Source organism: Chiloscyllium punctatum, chromosome 40 (genome assembly GCF_047496795.1).
Source record: "Chiloscyllium punctatum isolate Juve2018m chromosome 40, sChiPun1.3, whole genome shotgun sequence".
NCBI classification, from domain to species: domain Eukaryota; kingdom Metazoa; phylum Chordata; class Chondrichthyes; order Orectolobiformes; family Hemiscylliidae; genus Chiloscyllium; species Chiloscyllium punctatum.
In genome coordinates this window covers 59670425-59682763 of record NC_092778.1, presented here as the reverse complement: position 1 = coordinate 59682763, position 12339 = coordinate 59670425, and the positions used below count along the sequence as shown (strand labels likewise).

Sequence of the window (12339 nt, the reverse complement as noted above, 5' to 3'; positions counted from 1 at the left end):
CTGACACATGCAGACACACTAATACAAACACACGGACCCACACACACTGACACATCCAGGCACCCTAATACAAACACACTGACACACAGACACACTGACACATGCAGACACAATAATACAAACACTGATACACAGACACACTAACACATGCAGGCACACTAATACAAACACACTGACACATGCAGACACACTAATACAAACACACTGACACACACACACACTCTGACACATGAAGGCACACTAATACAAACACTGACACACACACACACAGTGACACATGCAGGCACACTAATACAAACACACTGACACTCACACACACTCTGACACATGAAGGCACACTAATACAAACACTGACACACACACACTGACACATGCAGACACACTAAGACAAACACACTGACACACACACACACTGACACATGCAGACACACTAATACAAACACACTGACACACACACACACTCTGACACATGAAGGCACACTAGTACAAACACTGACACACACACACAGTGACACATGCGGACACACTAATACAAACACACTGACCCACACACACTGACACATGCAGGCACACTAATACAAACACACTGACACATGCAGGCACACTAATACAAACACATTGACACACACATACTGACACATGCAGACACACTAATACAAACACACTGACACACACACACACTGACATGAAGGCACAGTAATACAAACACTGACACACACACACACAGTGACACATGCAAGGAACACTAATACAAACACTGACACACACACACTGACACATGCAGGCACACTAATACAAACACTGACATACAGACACATGCAGACACACTAATACAAGCACACTGACACACACACACTGACACATGCAGACACACTAATACAAACACACTGACACACACACACTCTGACACATGAAGGCACAGTAATACAAACACTGACACACACACACACTGACACATGCAGGCACACTAATACAAACACTGACACACACACACTGACACATGCAGGCACAATAATACAAACACATTGACACACAGACACACTGACACATGCAGGCACACTAATATAAACACACTGACACACGCACACTGACACATGCAGGCAAACTAATACAAACACACTGACACACATACATTGACACATGCAGGCACACTAATTCAAACACTGACATACAGACACATGCAGACACACTAATACAAACACACTGACACACAGACACAATGACACATGCAGACACACAAAAAAAAACCGGACACACAAACACACTGACACATGCAGGCACACTAATATAAACACACTGACACACGCACACTGACACATGCAGGCAAACTAATACAAACACACTGACACACATACATTGACACATGCAGGCACACTAATTCAAACACTGACATACAGACACATGCAGACACACTAATACAAACACACTGACACACAGACACAATGACACATGCAGACACACAAAAACAAATACGGACACACAGACACACTGACACATGCAGGCACACTAATACAAACACACTGACACACACACACACTGACACATGCAGGCACACTAATACAAACACACTGACACACACACTGACACATGCAGACACACTAATACAAACACACTGACACACACACACTGACACATGCATTCACACTAATACAAACACACTGACACACACACACTGACACATGCAGACACACTGACACATGCAGACCCACTAATATAAAAACTGACACACACACACACACACACACAAACACCGACACATGCAGGCAGACTGATACAAACACTGACACGCACACACACTGACACATGCAGTCACACTAATACAAATACACTGACACATGCAGGTACACTAATACAAACACACTGACACACACAAACTGACACATGCAGGCACACTAATACCAACACACTGACACACACACACTGACACATGCTGGCTCACTAATACAAACACTGAAACAAAGACACACTGACACATGCAGACACGCTAATACAAACACACTTACACACACTAACACATGCAGGCACACTAATACAAACACACTGACACACACACACACTGACACATGCAGACACACTAATACAAAACACACTGATACTTGCAGGCACACTAATACAAACGCACTGACACACACACTGATACATTCAGACACACTAATACAAACACACTGACACACATACACTGACACATGCAGGCACAATAATACAAACACACTGACACACAGACACACTGACACATGCAGACACACTAATACAAACACGCTGACACACACACACACTCACGCATGCAGGCACACTAATACAAACACACTGACATACACACTGACACATGCAGGCACACTAATACAAACACACTGACACACAGACACACTGACACATGCAGACACAATAATACAAACACTGACACACAGACGCATTGACACATGCAGACACAATAATACAAACACTGACACACACACACACTGACACACGCAGACACACTAATACAAACACACTGACACACAGACACACTGACACATGCAGGCACACTAATATAAACACACTGAAACACAGACACACTGACACCTGCAGGCACACTAATACAAACACACTGACACACACACACTGACACATGCAGACACACTAATACAAACACACTGATACACCCACACACTGACACATGCAGACACACTAATACAAACACACTGACACACATACACACTGACACATGCAGACACACGAAAACAAACACTGACACACAGACACACTGACATATGCAGGCACAATAATACAAACAGACTGACACACACACACACACTGACACATGCAGGCACACTAATACAAACACACTGACTCACACACACTGACACATGCAGACACAATAATACAAACACTGACACACAGACACATTGACACATGCAGACACAATAATACAAACACTGACACACAGACACACTGACACATGCAGGCACACTAATACAAACACACTGACACACACACACTGACACATGCAAACACACAAATACATACACACTGATATACACACACACTGACACATGCAGGCACACTAATACAAACACACTGACGCACACACTGACACATGCAGGCACACTAATACAAACACACTGACACACAGACACACTGACACATGCAGGCACACTAATACAAACACACTGACACACACACACACTGACACATGCAGGCACACTAATACAAACACACTGACACACACACTGACACATGCAGGCACACTAATACAAACACACTGACACACACACACTGACACATGCTGGCTCACTAATACAAACACTGAAACACAGACACACTGACACATGCAGACATGCTAATATAAACACACTTACACACACTAACACATGCAGGCACACTAATACAAACACACTGACACACACACACACTGACACATGCAGACACACTAATACAAACACACTGATACATGCAGGCACACTAATACAAACGCACTGACACACACACTGATACATGCAGACACACTAATACAAACACACTGACACACACACACTGACACATGCTGGCTCACTAATACAAACACTGAAACACAGACACACTGACACATGCAGACACACTAATATAAACACACTTACACACACTGACACATGCAGACACACTAATACAAACATGCTGACACACACACACACTCACGCATGCAGGCATACTAATACAAACACACTGACACACACACACTGACACATGCAGGCACACTAATACAAACACACTGACACATGCAGACACACTAATACAAACACTGACACACAGACACATTGACACGTGCAGACACAATAATACAAACACTGACACACAGACACACTGACACATGCAGGCACACTAATATAAACACACTGAAACACTGACACATGCAGGCACACTAATACAAACACACTGACACACACACACTGCCACATGCAGACACACTAATACAAACACACTGACACACCCACACACTGACACATGCAGACACACTAATACAAACACACTGACACACATACACACTGACACATGCAGACACACGAAAACAAACACTGACACACAGACACACTGACATATGCAGGCACAATAATACAAACAGACTGACACATACACACACTGACACATGCTGGCAAACTAATACAAACACACTGACACACACACACTGACACATGCAGGCACACTAATAAAAACACTGACACACAGACACATGCAGACACACAAATACAAACACATTGATATACACACACACTGACACATGCAGGCAAATTAATACAAACACACTGACACACACACTGACACATGCAGGCAAATTAATACAAACACACTGACACAAACACTGACACATGCAGGCACACTAATACAAACACTGACACACAGACACACTGACACATGCAGATGCACTAATACAAACACTGACACACACACTGACACATGCAGACACACTAATACAAACACACTGACACACACAGACTGACACACTAATACAAGCACACTGATACACACACTGACACATGCAGACACACTAATACAAACACACTGACACACACAGACACATGCACGCACACTAATACAAACACTGACACACACACACTGACACATATAGACACACTAATACAAACACTGACGCACACACACTGACACACCCACACACTGACACATGCAGACACACTAATACAAACACACTGACACACATACACACTGACACATGCAGACACACGAAAACAAACACTGACACACAGACACACTGACATATGCAGGCACAATAATACAAACAGACTGACACATACACACACTGACACATGCAGGCTCACTAATACAAACACACTGACAGACACACACTGACACATGCAGACACACAAATACAAACACACTGATATACACACACACTGACACATGCAGGCACACTAATACAAACACACTGACACACACTGACACATGCAGGCAAACTAATACAAACACACTGACACACACACTGACACATGCAGACACACTAATACAAACACTGACGCACACAGACTAACACATACAGACACACTAATACAAAGACACTGACACACACACACTGACACATGCAGACACACTAATACAAACACTGACACACACACAGACACATGCAGACACACTAATACAAACACACTGACACATACAGACACACTAATACAAACACACTGACACACACACTGACACATGCAGACACACTAATACAAACACTGACACACACACAGACTAACACATACAGACACACTAATACAAAGACACTGACACACACACACTGACACATGCAGACACACTAATACAAACACACTGACACACACACTGACACATGCAGGCACACTAATAAAAACACACTGACACACACACACACTGACACATGCAGACACACTAATACAAAGACACTGACACTCACACACTGACACATGCAGACACACTAATACAAACACACTGACACACACACTGACACATGCAGACACACTAATACAAAGACACTGACACTCACACACTGACACATGCAGACACACTAATACAAACACACTGACACACACACTGACACATGCAGACACACTAATACAAAGACACTGACACACACACACTGACACATGCAGACACACTAATACAAACACTGACACTCACACACTGACACATGCAGACACACTAATACAAACACACTGACACACACACTGACACATGCAGACACACTAATACAAAGACACTGACACACACACACTGACACATGCAGACACACTAATACAAACACACTGACACACACACTGACACATGCAGACACACTAATACAAAGACACTGACACACACACACTGACACATGCAGACACACTAATACAAACACTGACGCACACAGACTAACACATACAGACACACTAATACAAAGACACTGACACACACACTGACACATGCAGACACACTAATACAAACACACTGACACACACACTGACACATGCAGACACACTAATACAAAGACACTGACACACACACACTGACACATGCAGACACACTAATACAAACACACTGACACACACACTAACACATGCAGCACACTAATACAAAGACACTGACACACACACACTGACACATGCAGACACACTAATACAAACACTGACGCACACAGACTAACACATACAGACACACTAATACAAAGACACTGACACACACACACTGACACATGCAGACACACTAATACAAACACACTGACACACACACTGACACATGCAGACACACTAATACAAAGACACTGACACACACACACTGACACATACAGACACACTAATACAAAGACACTGACACACACACACTGACACATGCAGACACACTAATACAAAGACACTGACACACACACACTGACACATGCAGACACACTAATACAAACACTGACACTCACACACTGACACATGCAGACACACTAATACAAACACACTGACACACACACTGACACATGCAGACACACTAATACAAAGACACTGACACACACACACTGACACATGCAGACACACTAATACAAACACACTGACACAGACACATGCAGACACACACTGATACACACACTGAACAGCTATATTCTATGAACGAAAAGAAACAGCAGAGTTTCATTGAATTTGCTCTACTTTACATAATGATTTCCAAATGACAAACGATCATCTTAATGGTTAGTTTCTTTACACTAAAGAATAATTGTCGTGGGACAAATCCATAAATAATCATTTTAATTTGAAGTAGCCTTCATCTAAACCTCAGAGTGTGGGATTCTCGGCAATCCAAATGACAATTTACAATAAGAAGCACAAGTCCCGGCCTGAACCCCACTTCCCGGACTGTGCTGTAAAAGGGAACTGTCTGGACGGGACCCCAGAGCCTTGAAAACCCGCTTTACCGGGGAACAGCTCCCCTCCCCCACGCCGAATGCTGCCAAATTCGGGTAAAGCGCTGACTGTTATCAGCGAGGAAATCTCGCTCGACCTTTTTCTGAACACTGATCAGAAGGCTGGCTGTTCTCGGGGGGGGGGGGGGGGGGGGGGAGGTTGAAAGAATCACCGATTCTGACTGAATCACTCCCAATTCTTGGGATACTCTCCCGTCTTCAGACTGGAATTTGCATCGCAACATTTCTCACTCTCTTCCTCTGTCTCTATTTGTTTCGCCCTTTCTATCTGCGCCTCTCTTTTTGTGTCCCTGTCTCTCTCTATTTCTTTCTGTTTCTGTCTCTGTCTGTTTCTGTTTCTCTGTGTGTGTGTCTCTCTCTGTGTCTATGTCTCTGTGTCTATCTCTCTGTGGTTATCTCTCTGTCTCTGTCTCTCTCTGTCTCTCTCTCTCTGTCTATCTCTCGGTCTGTCTCTGTGTCTATCTCTCTGTGGTTATCTCTCTGTGTGTCTCTGTCTCTCTCTCTCTGTCTATCTCTCGGTCTCTCTCTGTGTCTATGTCTCTGTGTCTATCTCTCTGTGGTTGTCTCTCTGTCTCTCTCTCTCTGTCTCTCTCTCTCTGTCTATCTCTCGGTCTGTCTCTGTGTCTATCTCTCTGTGGTTATCTCTCTGTGTCTCTCTCCCTCTGTCTCTCTCCCTCCTCCTGTGTTTCTCTCTATCTCCCTCTCTCGCTCCGACTGTTAATCTCTCTGTCTTTGACTCCCCGTGTCTGTGTGTGTGTTTCTCTTCATCTCTCTGTCTATACCTCAGGCATTGCGAGAAACCAGCCCTTAAACAGCCAAATCATAACTCGACCTTTTTTCAAGCACTGAGTAAGACTTCCAGAGAAATCAGAACCCAATGTTTCCCTCCCCTCCCCCTTTAACGTAAACACATTTCTCAGAACCGCCGGGAAGTGAAAGTGAAAGTCAGGTCGAACGAGACGCCACTGGTCGGTTTGGGAGCAGGTGATTTCCTCGAATTGAAGAGGCGGAAGGTAATCTTTTAAAAAGAGCTGACCGGAGCAGCTCTGGCTCCAGAACAGAATGTAACAAGAGGCGATGAGCTTGTCAGGACAGTGTGGGGACAGAGAGCTCGCTCAGGAACTCCGGCTCCTCCAACACGGAGTTGGCTTACTCACAAAACAGCCTCACTCTCTCAACAAAGTCCCCTTCGCTTGGGCTCTCTACCAACTGATTTCTCTCTGGTTTTGTCCTCTCTTCAGCTTCTTAGTTCGATGCAGAAGGTAAGATCTGCTACTTATAACTGGGGGGGGGGGAGTCTAACTGTTGGGCACAGGGTTTTGAGATGAAGGACATTACAAATTCTGAGTAGATTTTAATTTGGAGGGAGTCTAACTGTTGGGCACAGGGTTTTGAGATAAAGGACATTACAAATTCTGAGTAGATTTTAATTTGGAGGGAGTCTAACTGTTGGGCACAGGGTTTTGAGATAAAGGACATTACAAATTCTGAGTAGATTTTAATTTGGAGGGAGTCTAACTGTTGGGCACAGGGCTTTGAGATGAAGGACATTACAAATTCTGAGTAGATTTTAATTTGGAGGGAGTCTAACTGTTGAGCACAGGGTTTTGAGATAAAGGACATTACAAATTCTGAGTAGATTTTAATTTGGAGGGAGTCTAACTGTTGGGCACAGGGTTTTGAGATAAAGGACATTACAAATTCTGAGTAGATTTTAATTTGGAGGGAGTCTAACTGTTGGGCACAGGGCTTTGAGATGAAGGACATTACAAATTCTGAGTAGATTTTAATTTGGAGGGAGTCTAACTGTTGGGCACAGGGTTTTGAGATAAAGGACATTACAAATTCTGAGTAGATTTTAATTTGGAGGGAGTCTAACTGTTGGGCACAGGGCTTTGAGATGAAGGACATTACAAATTCTGAATACTTTTGGTTGGCTGTTGATTCCATTTAACACACTTTAGCCACATCAGTGAAAATTGGTGCAAACTTAGACAAAGGAATAGGTGCTATTTCACTGCAATAACTTAATAACACACCAACAGCGACTGGCTGTATCTCCCAGCGCACTTCTCAAGCAGTTGGTAAAATATTAATACGAAGGCAGTGCAACTTGAGAACTTGTGTTCAGCGGTCCTGTTCCAGAGCGAGTATTTTCTGTTAGTAGTAGCACAGTTACTAGAAGCAGCAGTAACTCCAGTTGTCTACATGCAGTGTTTGTTCTGCCGACCAGGAGGACAATAACTCCTCCTCAAACACTGACCCTCCTGAAGGCTGGGGGAGCAGGGAGCTGGCGGTATGCCCCTCATGTTAGCCTGCACTGGGGTCCTGTTAGCTGCCTTGGCGCAGTGTCTCTCAAGGGGTGGCACCAGTTCAAAGTCAACCTGGCAGCGGTAACTTTTAATAAGAGCAAATTACCGCAGATGCTGCAGAGTCAGATATGGCAGCATCTGTGGACAGGGAAACAGAGCTAATGTCTGGAGTCCGGTGTGATTCTGCTTTAGAGTTGGGGGGGGTGGGAAGGAGTTGAAAATAAGTTGTGTCTTTGGAAAGGGGAGGAGGCATAAATTGAACAGATGTTGAGGGTACTCAGAGTGAAAACCAAAGGGAAAGCTGATGATGGTTTAGAGATATTGCTAAAGAACAGATGTTTGAGGGACAGAATAGTTGTTTTTTTTTAAAGAAAATTGAAAGAACTGCAGATGCTGTAAATCAGACATTGCTGGAAGAGCTCAGCAGGTCTGGCAGCACACCTGTGGAGAGAAACCAGGGTTAACGTTTCAGGTCCAGTGACCCTTCCTCAGAACTGATTCCTCTCCACCGATGTTGCTGGACTGGCTGAGCTTTTCCAGCCATTCCTGCCTTTGTTCTGAGTTCTTTTCAAAGAAACATCCGTGGGCAGTCTCCTGTATGCTGAGACTTGCGTTATGATGTAATCCAAACCTGGCCCCATCCAGCCGGGGGAGGTGGGGGGGGGGGGAGAATCTTTGTAAGAAAGACTGATATCAAAACAAATAGGCATTTTGAAATTAGTGTCCCCGCCACAGATACGAGAACTGCCCACTTTACTGGCAGCCTTTAGTTTCACAGCCGTCGTGTTTCAGGAACTCACTGATTTTCCTCTTTCCCCACAGGGTTGGTGACTTTTCTGTATTGCACTGAAGTCTCGAGCTATGGGAGACCACCCAGGACCTTTATGGTTATAGGATGGTGGCAGACAGCAACCTGACTGCCAGAGCTGCAAAGGCCAGAGATCGACTGGAACCTCAGGTACTGGAGGTTGCGGAACAAGATGCTGTTGAGGCTGAACTTCAGGTGCCTGAGCATGGACACCAGCAGGCAGCAAGGGCCAGCCCCGGAAGCAAGCGGGTGGAAACCCATTTCAGGACATTCAGAACTCAGTCAGACTATGAAGTCATCAAGAGGACTTGTAGGTACCTGGAGAGTTCTGGTTTCTACTGGGGTCCGATGACAGTGGAGGCAGCTCACAGCAAGCTCAAGTCTGAGCCTGTGGGGACTTTTCTGATCAGGGACAGCAGTCAGCGCAATTACTTTTTCTCACTCAGTGTCAAAACTGCCAAGGAGCCCATCAGTTTCCGCATCCAGTTCAAGGGTGGTCTCTTCTCCCTGGATGGCAGCAAGGAGTCTTTTACTTGTGTCGTGCAGCTGCTGGAGTACTTCACTGTGTCCCCAAAGAGATTTCTCTCCAAGCCCCTCCGGAAGGTCAGGCCGCAGCCCTTGCAGGAGCTCTGCCGAAAAAGGATTATTGAGTCATTTGGGAAGGATAACATTGAGCAGCTTCCCTTGAATCACGTCTTGCGGGACTATCTTCAAACATTCCCCTTTCAAGTTTAAAACCAAATGGCAGCATTAACCACCCTGCTCAGCCCATTCAGGGAAGTGAAAGCCCTGGATTACTTTTACACTCAAGACATGTTCTGGGGATATCCTTTTGTAGCATTGTTTTCTAACTTTGGACAAAACTTGAACTATTTTATGACTGTTTACAAATGAAGTAGATGTTTACACTATGTGGGATCCAACTGGTCCCCACTCAGATTATTTTCTGCTGTGCAGAGTTGTGTTATGCACAATTCATGTTCTAATGAAATAAAATTTATTAATGAAGTTTTAACATTATATTTCTGTTGCGCTTATTCCAAACCACAGCTTCTCATTCTTACTTCACCCACTGCTGCCTTGGCTGTTGTTTTGAATTTTTCTTGGAGTTACTTATTCTTTGTTAGCTCGCACCCAAACACATGCCCCTATTTAGCTCTCGGGCAGTTCATGTGACACACGTTATTGCTGACTCAGAGTCACTGACCATTCTGCACCTTCAAAATGCTTTCCATGAAAATGCCCACTTCAGATGATGTTTAAAATGCGTAAAAAAACAATAATGTGATCTATTGCTTTCAAGTGCCAGTCCAGGATTGTTGGCTGCACAAGGTTCTGGTCCTAACATTGTCAGCTTGAAAAATCCTCTTCTTATTGCTGATAGTGGGGACTAAGGTTTGGAGAGTCTCCTGGTCAGCTGTCCTACAGCTAGAGTATTGACGGGGGATCCTGGGGGGGAGAGAGAGTATTGACGGGGGATCCCGGGGGGGAGAGAGAGAGTATTGACAGGGGATCCCGGGGGGAGAGAGAGAGTATTGACGGGGGATCCCGGGGAGAGAGTGTATTGACGGGGGATCCCGGGGAGAGAGAGAGAGTATTGACGGGGGATCCCGGGGAGAGAGTGTATTGACGGGGGATCCCGGGGAGAGAGAGAGAGTATTGACGGGGGATCCCGGGGGGAGAGAGAGTATTGACGGGGGATCCTGGGGGGGAGAGAGAGTATTGACGGGGGATCCCGGGGGGGAGAGAGAGTATTGACGGGGGATCCCAGGGGGAGAGAGAGAGTATTGACGGGGGATCCCGGGGGGAGAGAGTATTGACGGGGGATCCCGGGGGGAGAGAGAGAGTATTGACGGGGGACCCCGGGGGAGAGAGAGAGTATTGACGGGGGATCCCGGGGGAGAGAGAGAGTATTGACGGGGGATCCCAGGGGGAGAGAGAGTATTGATGGGCGATCCCAGGGGGGAGAGAGAGAGAGTATTGACGGGGGATCCCGGGGGGAGAGAGAGTATTGATGGGGGATCCCAGGGGGGAGAGAGAGAGAGTATTGACGGGGGATCCCAGGGGGGAGAGAGAGAGAGTATTGACGGGGGATCCCGGGGGGGAGAGAGGACTGTGCCAAATATAATGATGCACCGATCTAATGGGAGTCCATGATTGACAATGTCCTCTTGATGGCAGAGTGCCCTATGAGTGAGAGTTACTCCCGATTCAATTTGTTGCCCACCTTGGCATAGAATGACAATTGCGATTTTAAGGAGATTACAAATCCAATTAGTTCCCATTTCGATTAGTTTATGATACTTAGGTAAAGGAAGAGAGACTTCTTTTCATTTGTTGACGGGATG

The 12339-nt window shown here is 45.2% G+C and overlaps 1 protein-coding gene across 1 annotated transcript; it reads left to right on the top strand.

The window, feature by feature from the left end:
* The first annotated feature begins 7079 nt into the window (after positions 1-7079).
* socs1a (suppressor of cytokine signaling 1a) lies at positions 7080-10945 on the top strand. The gene is made up of 2 exons (XM_072560269.1): positions 7080-8133; positions 10006-10945. The coding sequence occupies exon 2, from the start codon at positions 10079-10081 to the stop codon at positions 10724-10726; it is 648 nt and encodes a 215-aa protein (XP_072416370.1). The 5' UTR covers positions 7080-8133; positions 10006-10078; the 3' UTR covers positions 10727-10945.
* The last annotated feature ends 1394 nt before the right edge of the window (positions 10946-12339 follow it).